The sequence below is a fragment of the Emydura macquarii genome, unplaced genomic scaffold (genome assembly GCF_026122565.2).
Source record: "Emydura macquarii macquarii isolate MOO-44397 ecotype Brisbane River unplaced genomic scaffold, CSIRO-AGI_Emac_v2 contig_480, whole genome shotgun sequence".
In the NCBI taxonomy this organism is placed as follows: Eukaryota; Metazoa; Chordata; order Testudines; family Chelidae; genus Emydura; species Emydura macquarii.
Window position 1 is genome coordinate 9207373 of NW_027130617.1, and position 20469 is coordinate 9227841.

Here is a 20469-nt window from a genome sequence, read left to right on the forward strand (position 1 = left end):
GGAAAAAAGAGAGAGAGAGAAAGAGAGAGAATAATTAGACTGAACAGCTCAGCGGCTCTGCTTTGTTTTCTTTATGATTAGTAAACTCCTCCGGCAACCCAGAATGGAGATTTTTATTTTATCTTTTTTTGGCATGAGAACAATTGAAATTGTAGGCTGAGATTGTTAGAAATGCGTAAACATAATGTGCACTTGCAGTGACTGTATACAATGTCAGTAATTGCCTGCACACGTGACAAGTTACGTGCAAATAACATGAGCACATACAGTTGTGATAAACGTACATGCAAATTACATTTATATAATTTTAGCCCTTATTTTTCATCTTGGTGTCCTATCAAACTACTTTTTTACTGTAGGTTAAAAAGAATGCCAATAAAGAATTTCTACTAAAAAAAAAGGGGGAGGGAACCTAATTTCTAATGAGTGAATTTTGTTTAAAATAGAACTACTTCATATTATCATTGCTTTAAATTGATGTCAATTTCGATAATTATTTTTGCCTCCATAACTAATTAAGGTAGATTCATTACTGAATTAAGAAAAAATATGGGAAATGTACTGTATTTATGTAACAAAAAATCACTTTTTTCTGATATAGTTAGAGCTACTCCTCTGCCCAGAAAGAAGTTGTTGAGGTTCTCCTGATGTTCCATTACATGGATCTCATCATTACAATTGATGCATCAGCACTCTTCCTAGCAAAGGTTCAATGGACCGTAGATGGGAAGACTTTTTTTTTTTTTTTTTTAAACTTGCTGAAGCTAAAGCTTTTCTTAGGTTATAACTGAATAATATGAATGAAGGGAAGGCTGATGAGAGTCTAAATGGTTCATAAGACAATCATATGGCAGTATCTATACTTTGATTATAATGTTTTGATATGCTGTTGTATTTCACTGTACATTGATATGAAAGCATCTTATAACCTACTAATATTTTAATCATTTGTTTTGATCATCTTACTGCATTTAGGATTATTTGGTAGCTGTCTTTTATTCTAACATAGGCTGCAGTAAGATGATCTGAGGATTCATACTTGACAACAAGTGATTATTTACAATTATAGGGTTTTTATTACTTTTGTCTTTGCTATTTTGTTATTAATAATAAGATTATATTAACTGTTGTAAATAAAAATGATGTTTTCAAATTGCTGTCTAACTTTACCTTCATGCTGTGACATTTAAATTAATACTAAAAGACAATATGTGTATTGTTGAATTACAGAAGGCTTTACGCAGGGGCACTTGCCCACCTTGTTTCAGAACCACCATTTCTCTTACCACCTAGTCAATGCTACAGGCTAACGCTGCCATGATGGAACTTTTTTTTGAGTAAAGAGGGCAGAACGTTGTAAGTGTTTTTCAATTTCTGTTAATGTTAGAGCTGAATGAATAAGTCATTTTTCAGTTTGATGGCTGACCGCCAAAAATATGAAAAAATATTTGGGTAATTTCAAACCAAAACTGATTTTTTTTGTGTTGTTCTTTCTTGATGAAATTAAAAACTAAAAAAAAAATTGTTTGGGTCAAATGAGACATTTTGAATATCTATTTGATGTGACATTTGGTTTCTAAATGAAATGTTGATTCAAAAAACAAACATTGAAATGGTTAATTTTGACAGATTCAAAATTTTTGTTTTTAGCGTTTATTCGGACAAAACCATTCACCAAAATCAAACTGAATTCATGCTGCCACTGAAATGACCAGCTGCCATTAATGTCCCAGGACCTGAACTGCAAACATGCATGTGAGTAACTTTAGTCTTATGAGTAGATCCATCAAAGTCAATTATATTGACTGACATGAGTCAAATCACTCATATGGCTTTGCAAGATTGATCTCCAGAACAACACTATAAGCCTGATCTCTGACAGCCCAAGGAACAGAAGTTATAGTCACTTAGTTCCATGGTGCCAGGCTACCATATTGTAAAGCAATCCACTGCTGCTTTTCCATGGGGTGCACTGCCAGGATTTCATGACGTATTTTTATTGGATTCTCTGGTTAAATGCTTCTTAAGATTAGAGTCACTGAAAATGAAGTTCTGCTGTCTATATCGGCTGTCAGGCCAGGCAGCATATGGAAATTCTAAATAAATGCAGAGAGAAGCGATGCAAGAATTAATTAAGGAGAAGCATTAATTAAAGTGTTTCAAGCTTGCAGCACAGCTCACCATAGTCCATCCTATTTGTGGCCCTAAATCTTTAAAATATAGTGTAGCGGTTGTGCCAACTGGGAGATGCTGCAGGATTTCCTCATCTCTCAATGATTTTCCTTCTGAGAAGAAGAAGTGGTTATACATGTCACAGTGAAATTAAAGTAAAGGCTGGCAACATTATTAGCACTAAAAGAAACCTTTCAGTCTATTTAGACTAATCTGTGGGATCTTTTGGCCTGACTCATGCTTTTATCAGAGTCTTAGGGAAGTGGGTACCATCTGATAAAACAAATTCAGAGTGCTTCTATTTTATATATATAATGTATACAAAAATGTAAGAAAAACATAGTGAATTTTCTGTGCACCAATGGAACATCACTGAAACCAACACCATGAATTGAACCCTCTCCCCCTAATGGGCAGTAGCAGCCAGTATAGTAATTCCACTGCTGCTGCAGAAAATGGGTAGACACTAATGGGGATGAGTCACTGCTTTCTCTGTAGTACATATAGAGTACATATTTCTCTCTCTGTAGTACATAGTTCATGGACCCACTAACTAGCCCCCTTTTCATTCCTCATCTCCATGAACTCCTTCATGGAGAGAAGCCATGGCATGCAAGAGGTTGCAGTGTGTACCTCTTTGTGGCCTTCCACTTCAGTCCACTGGATATGTGGCGGTGCCACAAGGTTTTGGTTCTAAGCAGTAGGTATGGAGCAGACCAGGATCTTTCCCTCTCTGCATAGCAAAATGCAATTTATATTCAACTCTTTTTCACACTCTTTTGTTTAACGGACATCTTTCCATACCAGAGGTTTGACCCATGAGACACATGCCTGGTTTGGACTAATGGCACCCATGCTTTTAGCTCCTGCCTTTAGGGGAATCCCCATAAGTTCCAGCTGTCACTCAGTGACAAGTTTCCCAGCATAAGCCACTGGTTGAGGCCTGGTAACGTAAATACTTGTGGAAGGAAACAAGCTGCGCAAGCATATATTTTCCATGGACAGATCCCAAAACAATGTGTTAATCTTTACTAGCATAATCATTTTAAGGGACTGCATAAATAATTGTATGCTTAATAGCAGCAAAAGAAAAAAGGTGCTACATTTTACTTGAATAACTATGTAGAATTAACTTGCTTTTTCAATTATACTTTCCCGTGTGTGCCACTGCCATTTTCAACAAGAGTTTTCTACCAGAAATACCTGTGACTAAACTAACTGTATCAGCCAATTGGCACCAGCTAGGTCTGCAGATCTTATATTCCCATTAATTCATTTTGCATTAGCTTATCACTTTAGAAAACTGTAATGTCCACCTGAGATCAAAAAGTTAAAGTGAATTAATAGCACTAGCACATAACCCTTCATACTTTTCACAGATGAACACCACTTTGGGGTCCATCTCACTGCACTTTGGTGCAGGTAATATATAGATTCCATGGTGCTTCAATTGAAGGACAAGAGCTCAACAGCTGAAGAAAACAAATTAAAACAATGTGCAAACTCCTGAGTTAACTAAACAATGGGTACTGGCATCAGATCTGTGTGTGGGACTCTGAGCAATAATGTTAAAAGAATTCAGCTTGTGGTGGGCTCCTTTTTGTACAGTCCTTCATAGTTTTGCTGAACTAGTTAACATTAACTTACAACAGATAATACCATCAGAAAGGGCAGGATGTTGCACCCCCTCTATGCAAGCATTCTGTTCATAGTTTTATTACTCTACACCTGACCAGTCAACTTACTGGGATCAAGTCTTATTGACTGCCTGGCTGGATACCACTGGGGATCTGCAAGACAAAATAGAAAACATAACATAATCCATAGTATTTGCTTTTGGATTATCCACTGTTGTAAGGACTGCAGTAGAACAAGAGAAGCTTTGGGTTGGAGATTTTTATGACTTCTTATTTTATGGTTTATTACAAAAATCAACAAAAAGTTACAGATAAAAGCAGAGATTTGCATAAATTAGGGGACTACAATTAATTAAAAATTATTTTAAATCTCAGCTAGTGTTCATTTGCAGATTCATTGCATTAGGGTGGGTGTATATTACATGTCCCATCAAACTATATAATTTCATCTTAAATAATTATGTACCGGATATTCTGATACGATTTGTATCTTAGTATGTTTCTTTGAAAATATTATACTTACATGATTTATGGAACATCAATCTGATATCACTAATTGTAGCATGTGGTTCAACCTAGACAACGAAAAATATTGTTCATGTAAGACATTTGTTTTGGAAGATGATCAATAGGTACAACTTGTGATTTTTCAAGTTGACTGCATTCCTTTAACTTTCTGAAACATGGCCAAAATATTCTATTTCTAGTATGAAGAACTCAAACTACTCGTAATAGGAAAAGGGAGTATTTTATCTCTAAATTATGTTGCAAATCCATCCATATTAATAACGACCAAGAGTTCTGATGATAGTTTGGTGGCTTATGTGAAATCTCTCCAGGGTCACATCACAATTGGCACCCTTGTTAGCCCCCTCAGTTGAGAGGTTGAATGTGAAGGAAGATGGAAGTGCTCCCTGTCCTCTGGTCCTTCCAGAAGAGGGTTGAGGGACTTTTTAAGGAAGTGTGGGAAAGTTTGCCCTGCTGCTGCCTGGGCTGTTCTCTCCTGTGGAGGAAGAAAGGTTTTCCATCTCCTTTCACAAGCACCATATTTACTTAAAGAAAATTAATAGCTTCTAAAATACTATTACCTACCATTTTAACAATATTATCATTTACCTTATCCAGAAAGCACAACTGTTGCTTTGTCTTCCAATCAAGGATTTCCACCTGATAGAAAACAAAATGACAACTCTTATTGCTTACCGACTGATTAATCTTTCAGCTCTTGAGGCATTCTTTAGAAATATGATCATTGCTAAGGATGAAGCATCTCATTTTTCCAGACTACTGACTGTGCTAATATAACTATTTCTGATATAACCAAGAGGCAGCTTTAATCAGGACCAGCTGTGGGACTTTAAATCTCTAAGTGCAGTTGTACTCTGGAAAAATAGCACTTCCTACCAAGCAAATCTCTCTGTGCAGTCGGAACCACAAGTGCTTACTGTGTTGACCTAATGAGGTTTTTGCTGGGTTGTTTTGCTTTTTGGGTTGTTTTTTTTTTTTACATTTGTTAGTACAAAAGAGACAACATAGCTATGGAATAGCAAGCTAGATTTCCATGGAGTTTCACAGGTGTAACTGAGCGAAGAATTTGGCCTGCTGCATCTTTATTACTGTTGCAAAAAATCAGACACAGCTAGGCATTGACAGAAAAAATACCCTTTTTGTAAATAGAACACATTGATCTATATGTCATTGAGCGATAACAAACATGGCATTCCACAATGCCACAGAGTCACTGTTCAGAGTAGAACTAGACTTTATGTCAAAAGAAACAATACCTATCATTGTAGAATTAATTTACAATGGTACATTTGGAAATTCTTTAACTAAAATACACTAAAGTGTCTGATAGGAACCAACGTAGATCTTGTGCTGAAATAGATCTCTTCATGTACAAATACAGATGCACTGTTACTTACCTGGGCAACATCAAAGAATTTAAATATCACCATTTATTTAATTCAGTTCTGATGTTAAGTTTATATCTGACTTCTTTCATCTGATGAGTTAGCTTGCTGATGTCCTATTAGTGTCTCTGATTTCTTAGACACTTCTTGGATTGAATGCTATTTATAATACATTCAACATTTAACATTCAATGTCATTCCATATGTGACAGACGCAACATTAATATTTGTTTATTTTAAAGGTGGCATGTCAGTCCTGAAAATAACTTAGAACCCAAACCTACAAACTCTTGTTCACTTAGCTAGTCTCCATGGAGTAATTCCAGGTGCGTCGTCCCATGATCACAACCCTCACATGAGTAAAGATTTGTAGGATCAGACCACAAAGTTAAGTTTACCCATTGTATCACATGCAATTTCAGCACATTTTGTCTATGGAAAAATGTTATAGAACCTACCCATGTTAAATCAGCAGGGTTCTACAGAAGTTAGTTTAAACCACATTTAACATTTATCAGAGAACGATGTCCTTTCTGCATCATTTTTAACCAAGCTATAGAATTTATCAGAAAATTTAGATCCATGATGGAAAATTCCATGCATTGGTTTAAAAATAGTCTATAAAAATATAGAATTCTCTGATAAATTCTACAAGATAAATATAGAAGTATAGACTCCACGAACCCTTTGGCAGCTACAAGCATACTCTTGCTTCTGGGTAGTTATTGATACAAGTGATCCCATCATGAAAAGTATATATGTCCATTCCCCATTTTCTACCTGCCCCACATGAGGCAATGTATGTGGGAAGGGGGATAGGAAAACAAATACTTTAAACAGTGTTTACTAAACAATGGGTCCCGACCCACCAGTGGGTTGTGGGAAGGTTCTAAATGGGTCAGTATGTCCAGGGATGAATTAACTCATGACTGGGCCAGGCAACCCTGCACTTCTCTCAGCATGGCGCGGAGGGGAGGCTCTTGGAAGAGTTAGAAGGTGAATCTGCCCCACACTCACCTTGCAGTTTCCTTCTCATTTTTTGCTCATTTGCAATGACTCCTGTCCCATAAGGCTGGGCCTGGCTCCCCACTCCAGGCATTGCAACCTGGCTCAGGGGTTTCAGCGAGAGGCAACTGGGCCAAACATGAGTGGTGCTAAGATCCCATGCGCCAGGTCACAACACCCAGAGCAAAGACCCAGGCCCAGCCATGTGGGACAGGAGCCGCCAAGTGAGGGTCAGGCTAGTTTTCCAACACAAACTTATCCCTGGAGCTTCCCGTTCATATTGGGCCAGGATTAGGGTTGCGGTACTGGGGCGAACAGAGGGTGCATACATGTCATGGTGCATAACAAAAAATGAGAAAATGCAGTTGGTGGGTCGCCTTAGTAACAAGTTTGGAAACCACTGCTGTAAAGTGTATCCATTGATGGTTACTTTACAGCTCTCAAAGAGGAAGGAAGGTTATTTCTGTAATTAAATGAGTGTTTAGAAAAGACTACAAGTTTACACAAAAATAAAGAGGAGCCGTCTCCAGGGATTTCAAAGCCCAATCTCATGAGAGCAGCCTTTGTTTTCTCAGTTTGTTCTCATTGACCCACTTTATAATGGAACTCCTTTGTGCCACAGCTAACAGAATGTGTTTTCTGAACTCCTCTGACATACCAAATGACTGGGTATATTACTTAGTACCAGAGAGTTTTTAAATAAACATCTAAATTTTAATTGTTTGGTATTAACTGACCAAGAGAGGAGATTAATATCAGATCATCAGTATACTACCTAAAAATAGAACTCGGTGCCTTTATAATAGGAGTGCTTTGAAGGGATGACAGTTTATTTAAAGTATTGTATTTCCTGCTCTCTTCTCTTGCCCTAAGTAGTCATCTCTTTTTCTCCTTGTGCACCAACTGAAACACTTGAGCTCCAGCCAGAAGTACTAGGTAAATGATCTTCTTTGCATCTGATACAAATGCTGCAGCACACTGAGACTCATTTTCTAGTAGGGCTCTGCTTTAAAGTAGGAGAAGCTCTCCTTTAAAGGTGGCCAGAAGAGGGGAGCCACTGGGTTTGTGCCCTTTTGCTTCTTTATGACTCATAAAGAAGATGTGAAAGGTTATTGGGATTTTAATGTTTTCCCCTCTTCATTTTACTTTAGAAATATCAGGAATGTCAAGCTTTGTTGCCTCTATTTGGATGGAGGTCTCTCCCCTTGGAGAGCCCAGAGAAAGAGGATTCTGCTCCCAAAGGAAAAAAATGGTAGAGGAGCAGAATTCATAAACCACTGTGCATGAGATTCACAATCCAAGGGACGGGGAACGTTAAGCCACCTTTACACCCTCCCAATACTCATCTGGTCCAGGGGCTGGCAAGATGACGGGCATAATTTAGACAGCCCTGGAGACATGCCTATGTTATTTGGCAGCTTTCCCCAGCTGCCTTACATGTGCCAGTAATGCCCAGAAACTCCACACTGCTGAGTGTCCTGGCCCTACCCCAACTCATCCCTCCTGCCCCAGCACATATGCTATGCCAGGGCTTGCAAGAGAGTCCTCCAGAGATAGCTGCAATACCTGCACTGGAGGAATCCTCTCCAGGCTGGACATGGAGCATGCAGAGATGTAGGGCCCCTTTGCCCTATACCAGTCCTCTTACACAACATGAAAGGCTGGAGTGAGGGTGAAGATATATATCTATATATATATACTCTCTCTCTCTGGTATCCAGTTGAGCCATCACATCACCCTTAGACTTTAAGATTTCTCAACCACTTTTAGCCCCAAGACAAAGCTAAATATTAGTCACAATGATTTAATAGACTTCTACATTTTAAAATCAGAATTGAGCATTATGATCATCGGGTCCTAATTCGGCCTCTAGCATTATACAGGCCATAGAATTTCACACAGTAAATGGGACTTGGAGTTTGAGTAAAGGCTGATTATACTAAATAATTAGACTGACCCAGCTATGTTGCTCAGGGGTGTGATTTTGTCGGCATAGCTATGTCACTAAAGGGTGTGGTTTTTTCACATCCCTATCCAACATGGCTATGCCAGTATACATTTCAAATATAGACCAGGCTTTGCATCCCTCACAAGACTTTCAGAATGACTGATGGTTTTTACAGAGGCTTACACTGCGGTGTTGGAGAGATCCTCTTAAAAATATTTCTAAGGAACATTATCCAGTCACTTTAGGCCACAAAATTATGTTCTATACAGAAGCTATAACCAACAGGAATACTTGTGGGAGATGTATATATTTCTGTCAATGAAAAAAGTTGTTGGGTTGACTGTAAATACTCCCTGTAGTGTGTGCATCTCAAACTTCCCAGCATTGTGCTTGTGCCTGTGGACCAGAAATTGAAACTAACTTAACAAAAAAGGAAACTGCCCTGTTTCACTGTCCAAACTGAGTAAAATACAAGGAATAATCTAGCAGCACCAATAGAGAAAAATGTATTTGATTTAAATTTAAATACTCCAGTTTTGTTAATAAAACAGGTATGTACATTCATATTTTAGGATATTCAGTTTTCATGATTGTATCCCTTTAATAAAAGACATTATATTGTTTAGGACTTACAGTTTAGAGCTAAATCAAATGCCCAAGTATCAACTGAACTTCAAAAATGACGTGATAAGCATTTTGGAAATAGTCTAAGACACAATTATCATGTCACCACATCTTAGAAGTTATATTTCTTGCCATTTTTATTTGGAATGGCCTTACCAAGTTTCATTTTATCCTGCTGGGTACTGACACAAGCAAATACTGTATTGATTTTTTAAAACCACTCAGTATAAAAAAAAAAAGCTTATTTTACAGTCTAGGAAAAACCGTTCCAGAGTAAGAGCAATGCAAGATGAATTAATCCTACCTGTGCTGTTAAATTGCTTACGTAAATGAAGCTCCTTTGATTTAACTAGGACCATGTCATGATTTTTTCTTAGGTTCAATCACTTGATTTCTTTTTCTCGGTGATCAAGTAAATCTCTCCAAACATTCACTTTTTTTCTGCTGGGGGTAATTATATCCCCCTTCCCTTGAGATTTCTCTGTCATACTAAGCTACTCCTGAGAAAAGCAGGTGAACTAGCACTGACGGGATATGATTCTGATTTCACTCTGAGGTGAATCAGGAATAACTTCATTGAAGTCAGTGGAGTTAAATCAATGTGAAATTAATGTTAAGCGTAATCAGAATCAGACCTATGCTCATGCTGCTCCTGCCATCATCCTGGGGCCTGATTTACCCCTTGTATTGGTTAAATAAGTAAATAAATAAATAAGTAAATAAAATCAGGAACAACTCCACTGAAGTCAGTAGAGTTTGTCTTGCACCAGTCTGTGTGAAAGGAAATCAAGACCTTTTGGTCTGTTCTGCTTTTGTCTCTCCTTCATTTAGAAGGAAAAAAACAAAAACAGATTGCAACATCAGGGCCAAGTTCTGCCATCTTCCTCATGCAGAGTAATCACTTGTCCTGTGAGTAGTCATACTGGAGGAGATCCTCACGGATGTCAATGCAAAACTCCCATTGACTTCAGGGGCCAGGATTTCACCCCTGGATTTCACTGGGAGAAAGGGAGCAGAATCAAACTGCCAGTGTTTAACAGGACAATACAGGAAAGGTCTAGAGCCACCAATAAGTTGGTGATCCTTTTGTCAATTGTTTATATTGATAAATCTTCATTGACTTGGGGCCGCAAGTTTCTATCTGAGAATGAATGGCTTATGTAGGAGGAGACTCCACCCTCCAAGATTTAGCTTTCACTGGGAAGGATGAGGTGGCAGGATTTGCTTCCCCATGGAAGTGGGAAGGAATTTAGCCCACAAAACACAAGCATACCTCAAAAGGTACCGGAGGCCTTATGTCTCCACAACGAATCCTGGACCTGACTAACCCTGGACAGCACAATTCCAATGCAGCTATTCGGCCTTCTGAAAAATAGCCTGCTCCTCACGGGGCTTTCACAAAGTGAACAGGGGACCCACACAAACTAGTGCTGACTCAGTGAGCATTTCCTTTCATTAGCAATGTAGCCCTGTGGTAGTGCTAGGATTCTTGTTCTTTGTGATTTTCTGTTGCTAAGGAGCAGGATTAGCCCATGGGTCTTTTGAGGCAATATGGACAGCTGCTTGAAGCAGCTTTGACAGGCACAGATCATTTGCTTAGCAAAGTTCATGGGACAAGGGCAACAATGGCTATAAAACAAAGGGAAAAAAAACTCCTCCCAATTTTCTTGCTACTGGGCTTAGACTTCAAGGCAGAGAGTGGTCTCATAGGGCTAGGGTGACCAGATGTCCTGATTTCATAGGGACAGTCCTGATATTCAGGGCTTTGTTTTATATATGTGCCTATTACTCCCTACCCCCATCCTGATTTTGCATACTTGCTATCTGGTCACCCTACCTAGGGCTTAAACAAAACTCCGACCTACCAAAAATTCTTTTAAACTTATTTCTGAAAACATATATTTAAAATAGACAAACAACTGTTTGTTCTCTTGAAGGAACACTGTCAACTTGAAATGTAATCAGTTTCAAACACTGAAGCTTCCTGCTAAGTGTTGTTGCTTTACAATCACATTTTCCTATTTTTAAAAATGATTTTCTCTCCCAAGACTCACACAAACGGGGGAATGGCTTGACCAACAGACTTAAAGGGGAATCAGTGAAACAGACTGTACGCAAAGTGTTGTCAAATGCACAAAGTAAAGAAACTAGGGGAATTTTTTTCCTGTATTTGGCTTCAGCAATAGTAATCTTAAGTGTTGCTTGTAACAATAATAGGTAAAACATTTTCAGTAAGCAGCGTGAGTTTTAGATTGGTGGTATATCTTTAAGTGTTCCCAGACAAAATATTCAAGTATTCATTAAAATATCTTATGCATGGCTTCCTTACAAGGGAGCCCTCTTAAGACAGAGAATCTTAATTTTCTTTGCAGTCCAAGCATTTAAACTTGAATCTGAGAGTAAGAATGCTGAGTTTAAATGCTTGGACTTCAAAGAGTCATGCAGTCTAGCTATCAGTAGAGCAAGGCAAACCTTTGTAACAGGATCTACGACATCCCAAAAATGCTAGGTAGGCAGCACCACACCAGTTCTCATTAGGAGGATTATCTTCACAGCCAGAAGAGCTGGGCTAGTAACTTAATTGTTTTAAATGACAGCTTCAGTTCAGCAGAAACTGAAGCAGCAAGTGGAGTATTGCCAGTAGACTGTACCAGGTCAATCCATGCCTAGTCAAGATGAAATTTTGCTAGCATTGTTCTTAAAACCACTCCCCATCCAAACCAATTGGGGAAATTATGCTAGAACCATGTTACTAGGGACAACAATAGTTCCCGCATGATTTCAAACACAGTGAGGTCAAAGCCCAAATCTCTAAGTGTTGCAGTGTTTCTGCAAACCTCCCAGGGATCCTCACACTGGGCCTGATCCTAAGAGGTGTCAAGCACTTACAACTACTAGTGAAGTCACCTGGAACAGCAGGTGCTCAGGATCAGACCATACACTTATCTAGCTGAATTTGCACATGATCCTCAAACCAACTTTATATGCAAACAAAGGGACAGAGCAACATGCTGGTTATTTAGTATAACCGCCAGGGTAACATAAAGAATCATCACCTGGCTAGATTAGACAAAACACTAGAAGAATATACAAGAGAGGATAACCCAGCATTTGCAGAGAGATGGGTGGATTGGGGGTGAAGGAAGAAGTAATTGAGAAATAATTATGACTAAATTTGCCTAACTGGTGACTTGCAAACACATCTGGCTCAGCAAACCAAGGGCCCAATCCTGTGCAAACCCTTACTCAGATGGGTAATCCTTATGCAAGTCATTCTTTTGGTATCAATGGGATTATTATTTCATATAAAGAGGAGTAAACGTTTGCAGGATAAGGGTCCAGATGATTCTACTCCAACCCCACTGGTACATTGTGTAATTTTTATTGATGATTTAACATATAAGAATCTTAAAGGGACGTATTAACTGAATACACTTCTGTCTGAACATTTTTCACCTACTATATTTCTAAGAAATACTTAAGATTACTATATCTGAAAGAAAGTAAAGAAAATCTGTCTTTATTTTTCAGCTTGTTGACTTTGATAGCACTTTGTGTTGAGGCAGTTTTACTGATCCCTCTGCCAGAGTTTTCCCTGCAGTTTGACTGGGTATTTCACATGGAAACAGGGAGGGGAAATCTATTTTAAGAAACTCTGACTGTAAAATGACAACATTTGGCAGGGCGAGATGAGTACTTGAAAGTGTTTTCAGCTTATATTTTTTAAATTGACCAGATTTCAAGTTTTTAGGTCCATATTACAATTTCTCTAGACACATTAAAAATACTTTGTTTTTTCCCTAAAAATTCAAAACCTAGCAAATACAATTATTCTTAATAGTCAAATAACAAACCAAACAAATCTATTATTGAAGAGGGGGAAACTCAGAGTGGGTCCACAAAGGAACTTGGGTGCCTAAATCCTGTTTTTGGGCACGTAAGACCAATTTCAGTTCTTGAAATTCCCGCCTAACCCTGTCAGTACTAAACTCACTCAGCCCCTAAGTTTTTTCCTTTGAGCATGCACACTGAATGAAGCCTCACTCTTGGTGCCCGGACACCTATTTCCTGCCTGAGCACATGCACTGCTGCTTCATGGTAGGGGGAAAGATGCCTGTCTCCAACCTAAGCCCCAGGAGCAATTCACAAACCAGAAAAGATAGGCATTCAGCTGCCCAAATCAGGAGGGAAGTGGCAGAGCCTTCTTCAAATCCCTTCTCCCCCTCAGAAGGAGGAGGAACTTGAACTGGGGGTCTTCCACATCCTGGCTGAGTACCCTATCCACTAGGCTAAAAATTATAAGGAAGCAGCTACTGCTCCTCCTTCCCTCTGGCTATTTTATTTTGGGTCTTACATGCAACTAGGCAGCCAAGCACCTATTTTAGATGTGCCTACCTTTCTACATGGATCACAAGCAAAGTGAGGGGCCTCCACACAGCCTGGATGTAGATGCCTATCTCCAAGAGAGAGCCAGGGCACAGTAGCACACCCTCCTGTTGTTGGCATCTCCCATAAACTAGCTTAGGCGGCACCCAATCTAGCATGCTGGCTTTGTAGATCTCAGACTTGGTCTACACTCCGGCAGATTTTGGCTACATACAATAGCTTGCGTATCTCCTGTCAACTTCCTAACTTTTACTTACCACAGCATCCCCACTGTGCTGTGCCGATGGGAAATGCCCTCCGGTTGACATAGAATTACTCTTCTTGCAGGAGTGGATTAACGGCGTCAACTTCTGGGTTTGATTGAGCGGGTCTCCACTGCCGCTCAATCAATCCTGCAGAATCGATCCTGCACTGCCGACAATGCCGCTGGCAGTGTAGACATACCCTCAGTCTAAGGTGCTTATCTCTCCCCATTCATTGTATATAGAGTCTTTAGGCACCTAACTCAGGCTTTGTGGACTGCAGCGTTGTTTGTGTGATTTTCTAGGCGGTGTTGCAATGCTTAAATCCCTTTCTGGATCCCACCGTTAGGCCTCAATCTTGCAATGGAACTCATTGCAGAATTGGGGTCCTACTTCAAGTGACATGGTGGGCTGTGCTCTGCAGTGTCATGCAAAGCCTGTTTATCATAGTGGCATTCTTTTATACAGATTTCTTTATTATGTATTGTTTTTAAAACACTTTTCATCTCTTATCTACAGCAACTGAAGGATGTAATTTGTTCTAAAAGCCACACAGCTCAGCAAAGCTGTCACTTCTTAAATTGCCAGTTCTCTACCAAATATAACCCACTAATGACTATGTAAGAATTTCCAAAGAACTCAGCAAATCTGAACACGCTAACATCAGAGTTTCAGGGGGGGGAGGAAGGGGAATAAATTATTCAGAATGTAAGTGTTCACTTTGTTCATTTACAGTAAAAAAATATAGATGCACTTCTCTGGCATGATATATTTCTGGGTTTATTTGCCTATGCTTTCCATAGCATAATAAATGTTTGCCATTCGATGAAAGACCATGCAGTGCTTTTCATATTAATTTGACTGTCTTTGATTTTCTGTACAAGGAGCGGTTCTTGTGAAGTGCTTCTTCAGTGTACGGTACATTTAGATTTGTGCTGTCAGTGTAATCATGAGTGAAATCCAACTTGATAAATAAAAGTGTTGGAATTGCCTATTTCTGATCCACTAATCTTTTACAAAATACCCCATATATCATTTGAGACTGAGAAGAGCCCTAAGTCTCTCATGCACTAACCAGTTTCCCCTCTCTGGAATAGGCACTGCATAGTATTCAATGTCTCTTCTTGGTTACATTCCTGTATCAGATAATCTGATGAGTCTCATAATAGGTATGGAGTTACATTAATTTATTATTTCTAAAATGGACCCTCCCTTTGGCCCGCTTCATACCTACACCAGTGCTGAGCTCAGCCAGAGAATGAGGGGAAAGGCGGTGTGTCTTCCCTGTCCCGCTAGGAACCCATTTACTTCAGCACAGGTTAGAGTAGCCCCAAAGGCTGCCTTAACTTCACCCCAACTGCAATGGCCCATGTGAACCATTTCAGTAGCTGGTACTAGCCAGGACACGGGATATCTTGGCTACATCCTCCCTTCTTCCAGCAAGCCTTGGGCACTGGAGGATGATATGCAGCTAGCGATGATGGCTCTGTGCATGCCAGGGAGGACTCACACAGAGTATTTCCTGGGGGGTGGCCTTACAGTTACAGTGCAGGAATTAATTTCCTCGTATATTCATTGTAGAATTATATTTTATATTCCTAGCAAATAGCGACCTGACTTTCAATTCTGTGGTTGGGATTAACATGGCAAAGGTGCTACTCCCAGAGGACCCTTTATTCACGTGCATATGGGCAATGTGTAGGCCCTTTCCAGTGACAGAAGAAACAGTGAAACTGCCTGTGTCCCAAGTCAGTCAAATGCACAAAATAAACTGGAAAAAAAATCTCTTTCAGTAACAATAATCTTAATCTTAGCTCATCACAACAGTAGGTAAAAATATTCACAGTGTGATTTTAATGTTTGTAAAGTGCTTAGTGATTCTCAAGTGGAAGGTGCTACAGAAGTGCAAAGTATAATAGAGGTTTCAGGGGTGTATAATAAACAATACTGGCCTACAACTTAGATATTTATCTTCTCTGTACTTATAGCTCTATTCTGAATTAATGCAAAGAAGCATGACAATTTAAAATACTAAAATATTTTGATTTTATCCACATATGAGTAATCAAATTGGTGGGATGAGCTGTATAGGCAGTTATACTCTCCAGCCCTTCTCACTGCTACCAATAGCGCTCAGATTTGACCTGTATGTGGTGGCATGATGTGCTTTCCCCTCTTAAAAGCTGCTATCTAGTTTTCCAGAATCTCCGCTTTCATTTTTTTTAAAGTATCTAGCTATTATGGTTGTGAAGAAAACCTCAAAAATGTGAACTGAGAACAGACATTTACTTCAGTCTGCAGAGAGCCTGATAGCTCTGAGCTGTTGAGTTCTGCCCCATTCAACTCAATTAGGCATTAGCTCAGATGCCTAGTGATGATTTAAATGCCCACATGGTTATTTATTTCATTCCTCAGGTGGGAAAAGAGAGGGAAGATCATGGAGCTATACAATTTACTGTGTCATTTTGGTGCCACCAGTGGGTGGCAACTGGGAGACCATCACTACTTATATTTTTTCACCACTCTAGAAGGAGCCACGCCCAAGGAACCTTGCAGAGCCCATGGGCACATTCAAGCTACACTGAGGAGCCATGCTGAAAGTAGACAGTGGAGCCCACAGATCAAGCATGATCTTATATTAAACATCTGCATAAACTACAGTAAGTAGCAGCTCATTTTGGCAGCTCACAAGGGCAGAGCTTGTTTTGTAAGGCACAGAGCTCAGAAGAGTACCACTACCTGTCTCTTCCTCCCTCATTGTGAATCCTGGCTGAAACCTGGAATTATCACATATAAAGCCTCTTGACGAAAGATAGGTAAGAAGGGAACACAAGTGATCAACAAATACACCCTAATGGTTGTTTGTTCCTTAAACTGGTGGATCAAGCAAAGAAATTACTGAGTTTCCTGGCAGTAGTGTTGGCCAGTAGAAAAAGAATGGCTGCTCTTGACTTACAGGGTCAACTTTTAGGTGAATGAGAAAGCTTCTTAAAACAAAAACAGACTTTATGATCCCCAAACACGGAGAGAACAAATCTGCTAGCCCTGTTCCCACTAAAGTCATTGGCCAAACTCATGTTGATATCAGTGGATTCAGGATGGAACTCTTAAAAAAATGTAGATTTTTTTTCTTTACTGACCTAATTAGACTTGATTTCAAGATTCCTTAGTTCCCCTGAGAAGGCTGCTGACATCACTAACATTTAGCAGCAAAACAGATAGTGTTTTAGGAACAAGCTATTGCAGAACTGTACCAATCCAGCAAGGGCACTGTGGGGCATTTTGCCTGAGGGAGATACACTGGGCAGGTCCTCAGCCTCCAATGTCCTTTTTTCACTGCTCCATATCATATAGATAAGCTGAGGACTGACCTTGCATAGGGGAATCCTCAGCTTGCATAGAGCCAGCTATGTCTGCTCTACATTGTCCTCTGTGGTAAGATGACATGCTGAGTAGATAGAGGGGTTGTGGCTGAAGCAGTTTGCACTCTGATGACCCTCAACAGGATAACAGTCTCAGTGGGGCGGTTGTCAGTATAAGTTGGAGCAACCCAAGGTATGCTGCTCCCCTCCAACTAGAGGAATGCAAAGCCATCTTTGTACCATCACCCGCACCTTGAGTCCAGCACCAAGTGCAGCTCAGACAAACTTGATGATCTGGTCTAATGCCTCCCAAGTCTCCTAGGGAATACAGCCACTGCACCACCCCTTAAGAGGATGGAGTCTTCAAACCCCTTCATGGTCAACAGGCCAGCTCAGCTCTACTGGCAAGTGTGGAACATGGAGGCCCTGCCATTGAATGGATTGTTCCTCAGGGAGACTCTGCAGGATTTGCCGTTGTGTCTGGTCCTTATAGTCCAGGACACTGAAGTATAATTGACACTGTGCTTAAAGTGCAAGAAGCTGCAAGGTGCTTGACTATGCTAGTGCAGCTAACATTGGTGCAGCAGAAACATTGGTAGCACCAAGAGGAATTTCTTCTTAAAATTCCTTAGAGTAGATAGGACCATAGGAGGAAGGCTCTGTGCATCTTTTCCACCTTGCTCACCCATGCAAGGGCCAGAGACAACCTAGTTCATTCGGTTTAGGTGCTAGAGGTATCTACAGTGTTTCTATGTTTTGGTAAAAGACAGACTCATGGACCTTAGGACTTAGCAAGTAAATGGAGGAGGAGCTGTTTTTCAGATACATGGTTTAAAACCCTGTTAATTTTTAAACGTGCAGATATTTTGCTGATGATTTTGCATTTTATACAGTTTTTTTTAAAAGAGGCTTTTGCATTCACTTTTAGGCTAATGTGGGGAGAGTCTCGTGGTGGAGAATCTGAAATGTGAGATTGCAGAAATGAAAGAGTTTTCTGGAAGGATAGCTGCTAATTAGTCATTATTCTGAAATTCCAAACCCCCTGCTTCAACATGAAACAGTCCTCAGAACTTTCTATTAGCTGATATGGACATGCTCTCTCCATTAGAGAGTTTAATGTAGTTTATTAAATGCAGATTCCTTGAGTTATGTCAAAAGATAAGATAGATAGGCCTTTTTGTGATGCTGTGTTTAATATGCACACAGAAAAAGTATTAAAATCTTTCTTGATTACTTTTGTATTTCACACACACATTAATGCAAGAATCAAGTTCATCATTAAAATCTATAGCCAATGACACTTACAAATGGACAAGAATATTTGAAAATGTTTTCCTGCCTATCCTTTAGAGCCAGAAAATACAGCTCTGTTAGTCAGTGACCATTATTATATATCGTTTATGTGATGCCCCATTGCACATTACAGTATGTAACAGACTGTAATGTGCAAATGCCTTTACAAATAAACAAGTCATCTCCTGTGATGAAAGAAACTCACAACAGGTGCTAGGGGTTCAGTGCTTTTGTGCTGAAATACCTGAGGAGTTACTTCATCAGACCGTGCATATGCTTTTAAGCTTTCATGCTATGTTTTAAAAAAGGCTCCTACTATGTACAGCATTACAACATGCAGCATTTAGCAAGGGTCTTCCAAGAAGCTGGAGATGTGCATTGCCAATGACATTTATCTCCCCCTGTTGTTTCAAACAGCAAGGATATATATACCCAGGGCAGAGTGAACATAACGTGGGGATTAGGAAGGGCTGTAAAAACAAATGAGTGCCATTGATCCTACACCTCTCCAAATCACAAATAACCCCTTGAAACGATCCACAAAAATTCTCTTCCTCTCCAGTGACTGGCCATCTGAGCCCAAACAGTTCACATGTCCACCCAAAAATGCCAAGTTAGAGTGATCAGCCCCAGAAAGAGAGGGCCATTAGGAAAACAGCCACCTTGGCAGAGAAACCTGGATGAGACGACCATAACAACTGTGGGGTATCCTAGTGTCATTTCGGATTCAGGCGCTGACCCATGGGTCACAGGCGGACATATTTGGCCCACCTTTTCTCCACTCTCCCAGAGAAAGCCACAGAGGCTCTGGGCTTGTGCTTACATTTTATTACAGTCAAATAAATCAAAGCCTCCTGTTCCACAAGCCTGCAACTGAAAACTGCTTCTGAGAATCCCAGTAAGCTAAGTGTCTGGTAGCCTTTCGTGTCACTGAGGATGCGATGGGGACGCTGCTGCCTCCGGGAGGAGACAAGTCAGCAGCCCACCCTGCTCACTGCTGGGAATCTGCTCCCCGAGCTCTCCCTGCAGAAGCCACTGGGTCCCCTCTAGCCCCCAGCCTCCCGGCGGTGCAGCTCCAGGGATCGGGCTGCTCCCGGCAGCGCAGGGCTCCGCTCCTCATCCACTGCCCGTTCTCTAGACCCCCACCCCACTTTGCTATAGCGCTGCCCTGATCCTCGCTGCCAGGCACCCACCTCAAAGAAAGTGACTCTGCTGCCCATCCTGGGGCTGACTGCGATCGCTGAGCCCGGCTCAGGGGGCTCCCGGAGCAGGGAGCGGAGCCACCGCCTCCCGACTCCTCGCGCTGCTGCACTTTAACTCGGGTCCGCGGCGCTCCGGCCAATCAGGAGGTGCCCACTGCCCTCTCTCCTCCCTCCCTTTCCCTGGGTTCGGAAATCCTACCGGCGGCAGGGGCTGCCAGCCCGTCTCGTCCATCGCCCGCTCCCCCATCCCTGTGTGCTGCCTGCAGCCAGGATGCGCTGAGCTCAGCATCCCCACAGCAAGGGGGGAAGATCCAGCCACCCGCAAGCCACGTGCAGCTTCTGCTGCCTTGGGAGCACGTCCAGCCCTGCTGCTGTTCCCTATCCGCAGGCTGAAGGCCACATGCCTACTGCAAGCTCAGAGCATATAATCATAGAGGTGTAGGGCTGGAGGGGACCTGGCGACCTCATCAAGACCAGCCCCCTGCACTGAGGCAGGACCAAGTATACCTAGAGTCCTGACCTAGACCATCCTTGAGAGGTGTAAAAACTTCCAGTATGGGGATTCCACATCCTTCCCTGGAAGCCTATTCCAGAGTTTAAATATCCTTATAGCTAGAAAGTTTTTCTTAATATCTAAGCTAGATCTTCATTGACTATTGAATAATACTGGACCCAGGACTGACTC

At 40.8% G+C, this 20469-nt stretch overlaps 1 protein-coding gene across 1 annotated transcript in view; it reads right to left on the reverse strand.

Moving 5' to 3' along the window:
* The window catches only part of LOC137146858 (very-long-chain enoyl-CoA reductase-like), a 33404-nt gene extending 13553 nt beyond the window's left edge, over positions 1-19851 (reverse strand). The window contains exons 1-5 of the mRNA XM_067538439.1: positions 19776-19851; positions 4926-4976; positions 4333-4384; positions 3918-3962; positions 2182-2285 (exon numbers count right to left, since the gene is read on the reverse strand). Of these exons, the coding sequence (XP_067394540.1) occupies positions 2182-2285; positions 3918-3962; positions 4333-4384; positions 4926-4976; positions 19776-19802 (279 nt within the window). The 5' untranslated portion in view covers positions 19803-19851. The remainder of the gene's footprint in view (positions 1-2181; positions 2286-3917; positions 3963-4332; positions 4385-4925; positions 4977-19775) is intronic.
* Positions 19852-20469: the final 618 nt, after the last annotated feature.